Genomic DNA, 16034 nt, shown 5'->3' with positions numbered 1-16034 from the left:
AATAGTCTTTAACGCTAAACTGCTCATTGAAGCTTATGTCATTAATTTATGCTTAGCCTAGGTAGTTTCCCTTGATCTCTAGACCTACTACTAGGTGTAGGGAGTGATGAGTGGGCCATTTCAAAACACTTGTAAGAAAAACATGAAGAAACGGAAGATTAAGATTATTTGTATTTATTTATTTCAGTTATTTTCTTTTTTTTGCAAAAGTTGACTGACACAAAATATACATTCACAATATAAAATTGTTCAGATTGCAACATTCAAGTTTAATTATCTGTTATAAAATGTATAACATAATGTAAACAATAGTATTAACATTGTACACGCCAAGAGTCTCGTTTCTCGCCAGTCTGTAAAGGTAGATGTCAAAACAACACATTTTACGCATCTGTGAACAATATCACAAGATTTTAAGCCACATCACATAAGGCTCTTAACAGAACAAAGTAACATTCTTAAAAGTCTCGTGGACATGCACTTCCACGTGTGCGGAGTGTCTGAATCTAGACAGTGTCATTGCGCCCGGAGCACATCGGCTCTCGGCATCGCTGTCTCAAGTGTCCCCACTACCGAGCGACGGTAAGCCGCATGGGCAGCCTTGCGCCCCCAAGCCCCGTCTGTCAGGTGCATCACAAATGAAGCACATCCTTTTCGGTTTCAAGATATTCTATAAGATTCATCTCACAGTCTTAGCTGATAGTACATCTCTCTTTATCCTTTCCCTGCCCACCGATCGCCTTCTCCTTTATGTACATCAAGTCACTGTGGACGCTCGGGCGCCGAGCTAATGGCGCCACGACGCCGTACGCGTCTCCATTGTTCTTCTTGTTCTTATTTTTCAGGGACTTACTGCGAAGCATGTCGCAGTACTGCACCGAGACCTTACGGTGGAGGTCCGGGCTCATCTCATTGGGTAGCTTGGCCATGGTGAATAGGGTCTGGAACATTTGGTCCACGTTGGTGTTGCGCTTGGCTGAGATCTCAAAGTATGCGCAGTGCTCGTCTCCCGCCACCAACTGCTCAATCTCTTCATTCTGCACCTCCCGGTAAAACTCCCGGTCGCCCTTGTTTCCGCAGATAACCAGAGGAACGTCAATCTTCTCCTTGGTCTTGTTTTTCAGGCACGACTTGGTCTCAACTATCTGTTGCTTGAGCCTCTGCACCTCCTGGAAAGAGTCTCTGTTGTCTATGCTGAATACCAGGATAAAGACATCACCTGAAGGGAAACAAGAGGAGCAACGCATTTAGTATCAGAGCTTCTAAGAAACACATTGACATAGGCTACAGTATTTCCATGCGTAATGGCACCTGTGGCGCGTTGTGCAGCCAATGCAAAATGCGCGCACAGTGCACACACCCTTGAGGTTACTAAAATGCACGACTGCAGATTGCTATTGGACATGCACGCTTTGAGTCGCAATAACTGGAGATGGAATATTTACCTGTCAGTATGGATAGTCTCCTCATAGCAGGGAACGGGTGGTTGCCTGAGGTATCCAATATGTCCAGTTGGTATACATCTCCCTTAATGCTATACAGTTTCCTGTGAAAGTCCTCGATGGTCGGCGTGTACTGCTCCTCATCGAATCTACCGTTCAGAAACCGGGACACGATGGCTGTTTTGCCCACCTTGGTGGATCCCAAAATCACCATCCTACAGCAATTCTTCGCCGGGATATCGAAATCGTTATCGGAAGGGGACGTTTTCTTGATCATGATTATAAAGTAGCCTAAACAGTTGCTTAGAGTGAGTCCAATGTGTGCGGACTCTTCGTTTCGTTTGATAGATTCAGCCAAAGTTGGATTCAACAGTAGGCTATCGTTCAGTATTTCTCAGTGCGCTCTGTTGCGTCTGTCTGAACTACGGAGAGCGCCGGATATTTAAGCTGAAAGCTGAGCCCTCCCTCTCAGGACGTCACGGTACTCAGTGCCTCATAGAGCAGAAGGTAAAATGTCATAGGTGCCCGCTGATGCATCAGTCAGTTCCAGTCGGAGTCTATGAGAACGGCTTTATCAACTAACTACCTTGGGGACTCGGACAGCTAAGCATTGTAGCTTAAAGCACATGAGAAAACGGAGATAAACAAAGCATGGACTCGACTATGACAGTTGGGTATCCGCATATTTATCTATATACAGTGGGGGAAAAAAGTATTTAGTCAGCCACCAATTGTGCAAGTTCTCCCACTTAAAAAGATGAGAGAGGCCTGTAATTTTCATCATAGGTACACGTCAACTATGACAGACAAAATAAGAAAAAAAAATCCAGAAAATCACATTGTAGGATTTTTAATGAATTTATTTGCAAATTATGGTGGAAAATAAGTATTTGGTCAATAACAAAAGTTTCTCAATACTTTGTTATATACCCTTTGTTGGCAATGACACAGGTCAAACGTTTTCTGTAAGTCTTCACAAGGTTTTCACACACTGTTGCTGGTATTTTGTCCCATTCCTCCATGCAGATCTCCTCTAGAGCAGTGATGTTTTGGGGCTGTCGCTGGGCAACACGGACTTTCAACTCCCTTCAAAGATTTTCTATGGGGTTGAGATCTGGAGACTGTCTAGGCCACTCCAGGACCTTGAAATGCTTCTTACGAAGCCACTCCTTCGTTGCCCGGGCGGTGTGTTTGGGATCATTGTCATGCTGAAAGACCCAGCCACGTTTCATCTTCAATGCCCTTGCTGATGGAAGGAGGTTTTCACTCAAAATCACACGATACATGGCCCCATTCATTCTTTCCTTTACACGGATCAGTCGTCCTGGTCCCTTTGCAGAAAAACAGCCCCAAAGCATGATGTTTCCACCCCCATGCTTCACAGTAGGTATGGTGTTCTTTGGATGCCACTCAGCATTCTTTGTCCTTCAAACACGACGAGTTGAGTTTTTACCAAAAAGTTATATTTTGGTTTCATCTGACCATATGACATTCTCCCAATCCTCTTCTGGATCATCCAAATGCACTCTAGCAAACTTCAGACGGGCCTGGACATGTACTGGCTTAAGCAGGGGGACACGTCTGGCACTGCAGGATTTGAGTCCCTGGCGGCGTAGTGTGTTACTGATGGTAGGCTTTGTTACTTTGGTCCCAGCTCTCTGCAGGTCATTCACTAGGTCCCCCTGTGTGGTTCTGGCTCACCGTTCTTGTGATCATTTTGACCCCACAGGGTGAGATCTTGCGTGGAGCCCCAGATCGAGGGAGATTATCAGTGGTCTTGTATGTCTTCCATTTCCTAATAATTGCTCCCACAGTTGATTTCTTCAAACCAAGCTGCTTACCTATTGCAGATTCAGTCTTCCCAGCCTGGTGCAGGTCTACAATTTTGTTTCTGGTGTCCTTTGACAGCTCTTTGGTCTTGGCCATCGTGGAGTTTGGAGTGTGACTGTTTGAGGTTGTGGACAGGTGTCTTTTATACTGATAACAAGTTCAAACAGGTGCCATTAATACAGGTAACGAGTGGAGGACAGAGGAGCCTCTTAAAGAAGAAGTTACAGGTCTGTGAGAGCCAGAAATCTTGCTTGTTTGTAGGTGACCAAATACTTATTTTCCACCATAATTTGCAAATAAATTCATTAAAAATCCTACAATGTGATTTTCTGGATTGTCTGTCATAGTTGACGTGTACCTATGATGAAAATTACAGGCCTCTCTCATCTTTTTAAGTGGGAGAACTTGCACAATTGGTGGCTGACTAAATACTTTTTTTCCCCACTGTATATTGTTAGTATTATTGTGTGTAATGCCCGCTTTCTGCAATAATACTTTGTTAATAAATTATAGTCTTTCCGTCATTTAGACTACTCTGTGACATTCTGTTTGGAATGATGTTGGACCTTGGACAACTTTAGTAATACTAAATCTACAGAACGGAAATGAGGACTTGTAGATAATGTGACTTAAAATAACCCTCTCCATACCAGGCATTTCCTATGCTTCAGAGCAGTGTGTCTACACAATCTGTCCTTTACCATTTAACTGTTTTAGGTCGTTTATTTGATTATGCACATTCAGACAGGTGGAAATTAAATTGTAATTCCAGACATTTCACTGAAGTAATTTAATTCAAGTGTAACAAAACGTAGCCTAGTGTTATTCAACAGTGCACTCAGTTGATTACTATTAAGTTAACACTAATACGTTTTGTTAAAGGGACATATTGATTTCCTTACCCTGTAAGTAGTCTATGGATAAGGTATGACAGCAATCCATGCTTGGGTTTTGTTTACCTGGCCACTGTTTCAAATGCTAACTGTTTAGCATTTGTGGCACAAATCCAATGCAAGTCAATGGTACCTATAATAGTATTTTCGGGCTTCATGTCCAATTCATCCTAAAAGTATCAACAAATGTAATAGCTCTTAATTCAAGGCACCAGTTGAAAGAAGCCTGTCATAAAAGTGGTGTTATGCACAGAGAACATGTATGTGTATTTACAATATCTACCAGAAGGGGGCACTCATGTTTTGACCCACACAGGGGCTTTGGCAAACACATGCTTTGTGTGATCATTAATCATAGAAGCAGTATTTAGAGATGGTTCCCTCAGTGTGTGACTGCATAATGCATAGCCGTTGTGTGCACACACACATCTGCATTCTTGTATATAGGGGGTGCTTATATTTGCATAAGTGTGAGGTGGAAATGTGTTTTTTGCATATCCCAACTCCCTCTGAGACTAGGGTCACAGCCAAGAATCAGCCATTGTTGACAGCAACCCTGGTGTAATTAGGGTTAAGTGCCTTACTCAAGGGCAGATCAACAGATTTTGTTTCACCTTGTCAGCTCAGGGATTCGAACTAGCAACCTTTCAGTTACCGGCCCAACATTCTAACTGCCCCCCAGTAAGCAAGCATGTACCTGTGTCCCCATGACTATTTAAACCTGCACCTGCTCAAGGAAATTGTGTACTAATGTTTGAAAACCCTATAATCATCGACTGACAGATTGCTATAACATATGATGTGGTTAGCTGATACGTAAAATAACTATCAAGGCATTGTAAGATCTGGCATGCGTCAGCAATGCCTGGGCAGAGGAACGCGCCCAAAGCATGGGCCAAATATACCCTCCTCTTTCCAAAATTCAAAATATGCGAACACCAAATCGTGATTGTCCAAATGATCAATGGTGAAAAAATCTGCACACCGGAACAAAGTTCTTTGTTAGTCGTAGCTACAATACCATCCTGTTACGTACGTCGGTCCACGAGATATTAGGTATAGGCTAATGGCAAGGCCCCCACATTTTTTTGAAACCCCTACCTGAGGTAGAACAAAACACAACCATGTTTTTTTCACATCTCTAATGTCTCCCATATATGAAATGGATGGTTGTGTAGAAATATTTTATGCAAAAGTGGTTCAATTGGTAGATATTGTGACACACCCCCTAAACTCAAAAAGTGCAGATTATGCCTGGCTCGAGAAGGGATGGGCCACATAAGCTCATGCAAGCCAATACTGCCGAAAATGTTGACTAGTGGAGTGAGCCTATCATGGACAGGTGTTTTTGATGATTGGTCACTAGCCTAGTAATCAGTATGTAACTTCAAGCCTCCCTGAGGTGGAGTGGGGTGAGAGGCAACCCCGCTGGCTGACTCACTGAAGTGGACTTCCAAGTGGGACGTGTGCCGGCATCGCAGAGAAACCCCTGGTGGGTTGTGAAACAGAGAAAAGCCAGAGGTACTGTGACCCAATGTACCCACGATCTGTTCGTGATGACTTACCCAGGGTCTCTCTGACCCTGAGCTTGGTGCACAGGGCTCTAAATCAGGCACGTCACTTGCGGAGGGATGGGGGTCATGACCAAATATGACAAAACAGGTCAATTTGACCCCCCCCCCCCCCATGATGAGTTTGATTGATTGAAAAAAAAATCCCCACTGTAAAGCGTCAGGCAGCTACTGGCTTAATGTGGCTTCGCACCAGAGTGCTCCTCAGTTCCTCATTTTATGATTTGTTTCCCCCCCCCCCCCGCTGCCAAATAGCTTTTGATTGTGCCCGGTCCCCAGAGGCAGACGGCCGGTTCGTGGTAAAGGGGAAAATAGTTGAGCACAGCTTGTAAGGAGAACGGGAAAAAGGAATTGAACCTCTCTTTCCCTGCAATTTATCCTCGCTTTCTCTTTTCATCGGTCTGCGATGTATTGCTCTGGTCTGCAGTAACAGCGCACTAACCGCTATCACTATTTCTCTTTGTGGTGTTTGCTGAGGAGAGGTAGCTACAGTGCATTCGGAAAGTATTCAGACCACTTCCCTTTTTTAAACATTTTGTTTGTTACAGCCTTATTCTAAAATCCTCACAATACTCCATAATGACAAAGCGAAAACAAGTTATACGGGGTTGCACATATAAAAAAATAAAAAAAACGGAAATATCACATGTACATAAGTATTCAAACTCTTTGATATGAGACTCGAAAATGAGCTCAGGTGCATCCTGTTTCCATTGATCATCCTTGAGATGTTTCTACAACTTGATTGGAGTCCATCTGTGGTAAATTCAATTGATTGGACATGATTTGGAAAGGCACACACCTGCCTATATATGATCCCACAGTTGACAGTGCATGTCAGAGCAAAAACCAAGCCATGAGGTCGAAGGAATTGTCCGTAGAGCTCAGAGACAAGATTGTGTCGAGGCACAGATCTGGGGAAGGGTACCAAAAATGTCTGCAGCATTGAAGGTCCCCAAGAACACAGTGGCCTCCATCATTCTTAAATGGAAGAAGTTTGGAACCATCAAGACCGGCCAAACTGTGCAATCGGGGGAGAAGGGCCTTGGTCACGAAGGTGACCAAGAACCTGATGGTCACGCTGACAGAGCTCTAGAGTTCCTCTGTGGAGATGGGAGAACCTTCCAGAAGGACAACCATCTCTGCAGTACTCCACCAATCAGGCCTTTATGGTAGAGTGACCAGACGGAAGCCACTCCTCAGTAAAAGGCACATGACAGCCCGCTTGGAGTTTGCCAAAAAGCACCTAAAGGACTCTCAGACCATGAGAAAGAAGATTCTCTGGTCTGATGAAACCAAGATTGAACTCTTTGGCCTGAATACCAAGCGTCACATCTGGAGGAAATCTGGCACCATCCCCACGGTGAAGCATGGTGGCAGCATCATGCTTTGGGGATGTTTTTCAGCGGCAGGGACTGGGAGACTAGTCAGGATCGAGGGAAAGATGAACGGAGCTAAGTACACAGAGATCCTTGATGAAAACCTGCTCCAGAGCGTTCAGGACCTTAGACTGGGGCGACGGTTCACCTTCCATTGCCAGAAATCCCATGCAGCCTTGTTTACAAACACCGGAATGTCAGATGTAACCTACAGCTCGATTAGGGTGACAGAAATCCTAATTATTTCATTTAATGATTTTTCAATTTGAGCGTCATTATTTCTATATAGCCTACACTTTCTCGTTCTGAACTAATAACAGGAGTGGGGTGGGTGTAGCTTCGTGACATTGATCGCGAGAGCAGCTGCTCACCGATTGGAAGGCTCCAACGTCTGACACTGCCAAAACATTAGACACTGCCAAAACATCCGGGTGTCTGCTATTACTGGTTAAGGCTTGATCTGATTGGATCTAGGCCTACATGTATAAAGATGGGGTGTGGTGGGGACTTTCTGAACTGTTAAAATATATTTTTTTATATACTTTTTAGCCAGTAGTTCTGAAAGTAGCGCTCATGAGCCGAAAGTGGTCCCCGAAAATTGCGTATTGTCACATATGTTCAGATATGTGCACCAAGTCATTGCTCGCTCTCTCGCACTTCTGTTTGTGCATCTTGCTAGATGTCATTCAAATGGCGAGGGGCTGAAGCTCATTGGCTGAAACTGGAATTGCTAGGGGGCTGGCCTACGTGGGGGAAAATATAGGGAAAATGGCGCAGCACAGCTTCCAGAAAAACAGTCGCTTTTAAACTAGGGATTTTGTGGCTAATTGAGGTAAGACAGTCATTCTGCTCATAGATTATGCAAGTATGAACTACACATTGACACATCCAGTCCAAAGTGGGAGGTTTAAAAAATATTTACTAGTTGCCAAAGTTCTGGAGCATGTCTTTAAAGGCTCAATGCCCCGTTTTTATATGAATATCAAATCATTTCTGGGTAACAACTAAGTACCTTAAGGTAATACTTTTCCAATAAAATTGACAAAAATAGCTTTTTAACAAAAAACAATTTCTCAAGCAAGAATTTTGCTAGGACTGTCTGGGAGTAGTCTGAGTGGGGAGGGGAAAACTTAAAACTAGCTGTTATTGGCAGAGAGGTTTGGAACTCTCTTTGTTGTTGGTCTATTAACCAATTTTCCGCCTGGTGATGTCACCAGGCAAGCCAAAACTCCCGCTCATTCAAACAGGCTGATTAGAAGGTCCTGTGTAGATTGCATTTTCAACCAGCAACTATCAGGAAATAACAATGATAAAAAAAGATTTAAAATGACACACTTTTACAGTGTTAGGGCTCTATTCAATCTGTAAAGTTAAAGCTTTACAGATTTCACAATATAAATTGAAAGTTAATTTCTGATTGAGCGTTTACAGTGAATGCAGTCTCCGCTAAAGCGGGAACATTGCCTTTAAATTTAAATCACGCTGTAAAGCTGAACTTCCGCAATGCGGATTCAATAGAGCCCTTAGTTTCATCAGCTGTTGTACAATATTAAACAAAACACAGGAAAAACAGAATTTGGGCCTTTAAGAGTAAGAACACAGATTAAAGTAATATATAAAATATTGGTATTTCAGTTGTGATTGGGGTATATTGACCAAATTATCAGGACATTTTGGATGTTTTTTCCCTTAAAAATGCACCAGAAACAACCCTCAAATTGCAATAAAATGTCACGCCCTTGTCTCTAAAGCAGGGCTGCCCAACCTCTTCCTGGAGATCTACTGTCCTGTAGGTTTTCAGTCCAACCCTAATTTAGCATATCTGATTCAGCTAGTTAAGGTCTTGTTGAGCAGCTAATAAGTAGAATCAGGTGTGTTAAATTAGGGTTGGACTGAAAACCCACAGGATGGTAGATCTCTAGGAAGAGGGTTGTGCAGCCCTGCTTTAAAGCAATACAGGCACATAGCAATGGAACACACTCAGTGCCAATGGCTCCAAGGAAACAGCAGAAGAAAGTAATCATGATGCATTATACATGTTTATTTAACACAATAGACTTTATATCTACTGTACAAATATGATATTGTGTGTGTGAGAGAGGCTGCAGAAGAGATATTCAAGCTAAATAAAAGATCAATTTACGATAGCACGGTGAAGGATTTCCAAGAAATGACAGTGAATGCAGACAAGACATGACACATTAAAATGGAGTTAAAAATAACTGTTATAACCGGTTAGGTAACGGTGGACACAGAGGGCCTTTACACAGAGCTAAGACAAAGGGATGAGATGGAACATCGACACAGAGAGAAGGAGAGAGGTGATCTCTAACACTGTAGGAGGGAACCAGGGCAGGAGACAGTGCCCAGACATGAAAGACAGGGTCCAATTTCCCACTGCTGCATCCATCCTTCACCTCACACCCTCGTTTTACATTACCAATACATTTACTTTCCCTGTGATTGTGAAAAAACGCAGGGAGCGAGACCATGAAACACACATATAAAAAATAATGGCTATTAGGCCATTTTAGTGTCAGATAACGATCTGTGATAGGGGAAGACAATGATGCAGATAACTGGTTACTGGTCCAGAGGCGACAGAGGAGAACAATGTGGAACACCAAAGCAAATAGAGGACTTCAAACAGCCGGGTTACAAAGGACTCTGGATGTGTGTGGGACTGAGAGAGAAGCAGAGGCAGGCAGGGGACACACAGCTTGGTGCATCAGCAGCTGCAGCCATGCTGGAGGATTGCTACACAGACAGTGATGGGAATACAACACTCATACTGGGAAGTTGCTCTGTACAAACATGGTTCCCACAAGCTGCAAAACATGGTGTCCAGAGTGCATGTTAAACCTATTAACATTGGCCAGCTGCTGGATGCAGGTGTGTTGTTCTGGTGTTTGAGACAGTTCTTTGTAAGCAGATGTCATTCTGTAAGTCACAGGGCTCTCCAACCCTTTTCCTGGGGAGCTACCCTCCTAGTTTTCACATCAACCCCAGTTTTAACTAACCTGATTCAGCTGATCAACCAGCTAATTATTAGAATCAGGTGCGCTAGATTAGGGTTGGAGTGAACAGGAAAAGGGTTGGAGAGCCCTGGTGTAAGACAACTTACACAATCAGTTTTGTAATGTTCAGCAGATGCCACTAGATTATAGTGTCTGCTATACCTTCTCTGCATTCACCTCTTCCAGACATGTTCAAACACCTTAAGGCCATTGGTTACGTGAACGTTCATGCATCTAGTAGTTTTTAGTGTCTAGTTCTAACCCCAAACAATGACTGAAGGCATGCTAGTATATATCTGGTAGTTTCTAGTGTGGTTATACCTTTTTGGTAGTTTTTAGGGTCTAGTTATACCTTCCCTGCACCCACACATCCCTTCCAGCCAGAACCCGAGACCATGACTCATGGCAGTGCTGCTGTTTCATCAATGTTTATTAAGGGTTTGCATAGCAACGAGTCTGACTGTGTGTGACTACCTGGTCACACTCGTAACCCAATGAACTAAATAACAAGCAGACTAGTAATAATATAACAATATCAATCAAGCAATCAATCTTGTAAGTGTGCTTAAGAGCGTCTGGGAGAGCCTTCATTAATCAGACTTCCTCAGTGTGATTGTAGACAGACTGGCTAACAAATGGTCTGGTATACTTGTTTCGGAGGTGTCGGAGGCGTAACTGTGTTGGAGCTGTCAAATCAGTGACCAGCTGCTGTTGTGGTCATTGTCACGGAAACCACACCTGTCCTTATATCCCACCCACGTAAGAAGTTCGGAACGACTCGGTGCATCCAATGGCAATGTCAACTCCCCCAGGGATCCAGTGCTGCACCGCAGGGGAACTACAGCTCTGTAAATGGTCAATTTTAAATGTACATTTTCTCCTCTCTTTCTCTCTCGCTCCCTCCCCATCTGTCACTCTCTCTTCCAGAGTGAGCCTGAATTGGCCACAGTAAAAGTCTCTCCATCCATACTTGAGATGAAAAAGCAGAAACATCTGTCTGACCACAGCCTCACATTGACCTAACTATATGACTTTGCCCTTTAATCAGTGGCCGCTTTACACAGGTCCATTTAAAACCTCTATGAGTAAGTGAGCTTCTCACCGATCCTAGCATTGGTAGGCTAAATATAAGCAACAAAGGTCTCTGGTCAAAAGTAGTGCATTAAATAGGAGATATGGTGCTATATAAAACATATACTTCGTTTTTAATGGAGAGGGTATGTGGATCAACAACACAGAACACTGACACAGAACACAAGACAGACAAGCGATGAAACATCAGTTAAGAGAGTTATGGGATCAGATCTGTATTTACAGTTTCATTAAGATACATGGGAATCTGCAAACATAGCCATGCAGAAGATTTTATGGAATGATTGTCATCGGCTTTTGAGATAATAGCTACACGCTAGCTACGTAAACTCTCAGAATATTGTTGGACTAAATAGTGTGAAATATGAAAACTACAGAGCATTCAATGGGCCCTTTAAAAGCTGAAAATGATTGATCCAGCCCTTGCTTTGTTAGGACTTGCTATTAAAATACTGCAAGCAGGGATCAAAGTTTTTAAAAAAGAGAAGTAGAATATCTTGGAATTGGGCCAGGAGGAAGACTGTGTACTTGATCTTTGCAAGAAAGGCAAAAACACCCCCAATCCCCTCTCTCTCTCTCTCTAGCCCACCCTCTCGTGCTCTGTGTAGCAGGCTGACGTGGTGTGGCCTGGTAGTCAGTCTGGTAGTCTCTGATCTGTAGATATGATCCTTGGACAAACACAGTCCGTCCTTCCTCTTTATTTGTGCTTGCAGCACTGTGCTCTCTGTCGATAGATGTCCTCTGTGAAAGGTCTGCAAAAACCAGAGAAAAAAAACACATAAATGGGGGAAGAGCATATTATGGCCCCTCCACCGTACCAACCCGTGCATGGAGCCCTGTGTGTGTCTGTAAAATGTGTCCCTCATCCTGCCTGTTATCCATTGATGTACAGTTTTCTGCACCATTGAGCCTCCCTCTAAAGCCACGTCCTGTACAAAAAGCTGACTGCTGGGACACTCTCCCTCTCTCCCTCCCTACCAATGGACTGGCAATAGGTAGGTGGAGACTGGAGAGGGATATGTTTTGAGTGGGAAAGACAGGGGCAGGTACAGTAAACAGAGCTACCTATTTTTTTTACTAGTCTGTAAAGGAGTGGGAGGAGGTAGGACATCAAATATTGAGGGATGTTTGGGATGAAAGTTGAGCTTGCAAATGTATGTTAACAACAATGCTTATTTAAATTCAATGTGATAACACAAATATCTGTGAACGCCTTGAGAGGGAATGCAATGGGTTTTTCTAGATTTTTACTATTTTCTATATTGTAGAATAATAGTGAAGACATCACAACTATGAAATAACATATATGGATAGTATTGCATAGTATCTACAGATTGTAAGTTAAAGATAGGCCACACTTAATGGCGGAAGAGAAGACTGTGTGTGGGTTGAACCCTTTACCTCTCACCATCCTCCCCTATTACATTTTACATTTGAGTCATTTAGCAGACACTCTTATCCAGAGCGACTTACAGTTAGTGAGTTATTTTACATTATTTTATTTTTTTTAATACCCCCGTGGGATTCGAACACACAACCCTGGCGTTACAAACGCCATGCTCTACCAACTGAACATCCCTGCCGGCCATTCCCTCCCCTACCCTGGACGACGCTGGGCCAATTGTGCGCTGCCCCATGGGTCTCCCGGTCGCGGCCGGCTACGACAGAGCCTGGATTCGAACCAGGATCTCTAGTGGCACAGCGCCACTCGGCAGGCCTTAATGATGCGCTCGGAAAGAAAACACACTTGTTTACTTTATTCTCACCTCCCCCTCTTCTCTCTCAACTACCCCTCTCCCTCCTCTCACCAAGATTAAGGTCTACGAAGTAGTTATAATGAACTGAGAAGAAAATAATTCCTTTAATTCCCTCTCTCTCTCTCTCGCTCCCCCCTCTCTTTCTGCTCGCTCCCTCTCTCACTAAGATAACATTTAAGAACATGTGTGGGGGAGTTTGATAACAAGAGAGACAGGAAGACAAATCTTTCCATCCCAACTTTTCTCTTTATCCTCACTCAGCAATCCTTTCATGTGTGCCGCACAAGGGAGTGTGGATTTGTATGGGCTTGATGTGACTCAGCCCTCATAGACAGACCTTGGTCTACTAACAGTGTAAGAACTGTTAGAGAAACACTTCTGTCACTCGTAACTCTAAACTGTGACTGTAAAGTTAAACTTCTGTCATTGTAAGCATTGAGGACAAACCCCATAGGGAGGCTAGATTTAAATCACATCGATCTGATGCAACACATGCTAAGAAACAACCAAACTTAACAAGGCCAAGGCCAATCAAGGAGATCAACATGTAACTTCTTATCATTTAGCACAGTGATTCTCAACTGGTTTTGCTTCGGGACCCAAATTGAACTAGGTTGTTTCGTGGAAAATAATTGCCAAAATATGGAAAATAATTTGTTATGCTATGTTGATAGTAAATGTAGCAATTATATGACAAGAGAACAACATCCCCACCTCTTTCATTGTCAATAATACAATTTTGCTCATACTCTTGATGAACATTTTTAATAAACTCACTGGCTTGAGACCACAAAATCAACCAAAATAGTGCTGCTAATAGCGCTATATTGAAAATACTGTGATTGAAGAAACACTTTTCTAATATTAAATTATTAAAAAATGTAAGTTCATTTTAATTTCTACACACTTTCTACCTGGTTTAAGTTGTTTAAGTTCAGACTGGATTATTTCTTCACCAGATGTTTTTATAATAATTTTTTACTCAAGACACCCGCGACCCATTCAAAAATGTGGGTCGCGACCCACCACTTGAGAATCGCTGATTTAGCAGACGCTCTTATTCAGAGCGACTTACAGGAGCAATTAGGGTTAAGTGCCTTGCTCAAGGGCACATTGACAGATTTTTCAACTAGTCGGCTCGGGGGATTTGAACCAGAGACCTTTCCATTACTGGCCCAACACTCTTAACTAGGCTACCTGCCGCCCTGTACGTGTTAGTCCATTTAACTGGATGTGATCTGATAGTGTCTGCATTGACGCAGCCAGCTTTGTTCAACGCCTCTCAAGGCTACTAACCCCATTCACCGCTGAGACAGAAGAGTGTGATAAGATCTCTGCAGTGAACAGAAAGGAAACAAGACAGATGCTTACCCCTCAAAGATGATGGCCACTTGGTATGAGATGGCTACCACTGCTGTCAGCACCAACCCCACCGGACTGGCATTCCTGGAGGAGGGAGAGGAGCATTATAATATGTTTCACAGTATGTATATTTATTCATAAAGTAAATATATTATTCCACTGGAAAATGATACAATCTGATTATGTAGATGATACTTTAATGATAATAGCTGATTATATAAAGTGTTTTTAAAGGGGGAGTGTGAATGTATGGAGTTGTAGGATCATTGGGACGACAAACAACAGGACATGATCAGGCTGGATTCAAGCCCTGTGTTTTGTAGTCGGATGTCAATTTCAGGTGCTTGTGAGATGGGCAATTATAGTAATTATAGAGGATATGGACAAAGCTGAAAGAAATCGTAACGAGCTGGACAACAAGAGAGGAAGTGAGAGAGACATACAGCGAGATAGAGATTGAGAGAGAGAGTTACTAGGGCTTACATATCCTCTATTTATAAGATACAGTGGGGGAAAAAAGTAGTTAGTCAGCCACCAATTGTGCAAGTTCTCCCACTTAAAAAGATGAGAGATGCCTGTAATTTTCATCATAGGTACACGTCAACTATGACAGACAAATTGAGAAGACAAAAATCCAGAAAATCACATTGTAGGATTTTTAATGAATTTATTTGCAAATTATGGTGGAAAATAAGTATTTGGTCACCTACAAACAAGCAAGATTTCTCGCTCTCACAGACCTGTAACTTCTTCTTTAAGAGGCTCCTCTGTCCTCCACTCGTTACCTGTATTAATGGCACCTGTTTGAACTTGTTATCAGTATAAAAGACACCTGTCCACAACCTCAAACAGTCACACTCCAAACTCCACTATGGCCAAGACCAAAGAGCTGTCAAAGGACACCAGAAACAAAATTGTAGACCTGCACCAGGCTGGGAAGACTGAATCTGCAATAGGTAAGCAGCTTGGTTTGAAGAAATCAACTGTGGGAGCAATTATTAGGAAATGGAAGACATACAAGACCACTGATAATCTCCCTCGATCTGGGGCTCCACGCAAGATCTCACCCCGTGGGGTCAAAATGATCACAAGAACGGTGAGCAAAAATCCCAGAACCACACGGGGGGACCTAGTGAATGACCTGCAGAGAGCTGGGACCAAAGTAATAAAGCCTACCATCAGTAACACACTACGCCGCCAGGGACTCAAATCCTGCAGTGCCAGACGTGTCCCCCTGCTTAAGCCAGTACATGTCCAGGCCCGTCTGAAGTTTGCTAGAGTGCATTTGGATGATCCAGAAGAGGATTGGGAGAATGTCATATGGTCAGATGAAACCAAAATATTACTTTTTGGTAAAAACTCAACTCGTCGTGTTTGGAGGACAAAGAATGCTGAGTTGCATCCAAAGAACACCATACCTACTGTGAAGCATGGGGGTGGAAACATCATGCTTTGGGGCTGTTTTTCTGCAAAGGGACCAGGACGACTGATCCGTGTAAAGGAAAGAATGAATGGGGCCATGTATCGTGAGATTTTGAGTGAAAACCTCCTTCCATCAGCAAGGGCATTGAAGATGAAACGTGGCTGGGTCTTTTAGCATGACAATGATCCCAAACACACCGCCCGGGCAACGAAGGAGTGGCTTCGTAAGAAGCATTTCAAGGTCCTGAAGTGGCCTAGCCAGTCTACAG

At 43.2% G+C, this 16034-nt stretch overlaps 2 protein-coding genes across 5 annotated transcripts in view; both read right to left on the bottom strand.

The window, feature by feature from the left end:
• Nucleotides 1-234: 234 nt before the first annotated feature.
• On the bottom strand, nt 235-1857 carry LOC311103887 (dexamethasone-induced Ras-related protein 1-like). The gene is made up of 2 exons (XM_084145518.1): nt 1446-1857; nt 235-1219 (listed from the first exon to the last, which is right to left on the bottom strand). The coding sequence occupies exons 1-2, from the start codon at nt 1717-1719 to the stop codon at nt 693-695; spliced, it is 801 nt and encodes a 266-aa protein (XP_084001644.1). The 5' UTR covers nt 1720-1857; the 3' UTR covers nt 235-692.
• A 9461-nt stretch (nt 1858-11318) lies between these two features.
• The window catches only part of pemt (phosphatidylethanolamine N-methyltransferase), a 99835-nt gene continuing 95119 nt past the window's right edge, over nt 11319-16034 (bottom strand). For all 4 annotated transcript variants that reach the window (XM_084154756.1, XM_084154759.1, XM_084154758.1 and 1 more), the window contains 2 exons: nt 14353-14427; nt 11319-11976 (listed from right to left, as the gene is read on the bottom strand). In XM_084154756.1, the coding sequence (XP_084010882.1) occupies nt 11922-11976; nt 14353-14427 (130 nt within the window). In that variant the 3' untranslated portion in view covers nt 11319-11921. The remainder of the gene's footprint in view (nt 11977-14352; nt 14428-16034) is intronic.

The sequence above is a fragment of the Coregonus lavaretus genome, assembly GCF_964263955.1.
Source record: "Coregonus lavaretus genome assembly, chromosome: 1".
In the NCBI taxonomy this organism is placed as follows: Eukaryota; Metazoa; Chordata; class Actinopteri; order Salmoniformes; family Salmonidae; genus Coregonus; species Coregonus lavaretus.
The sequence above is the reverse complement of the archived record's forward strand: the minus strand, read 5'-3'. Positions and strand labels throughout refer to the sequence as shown.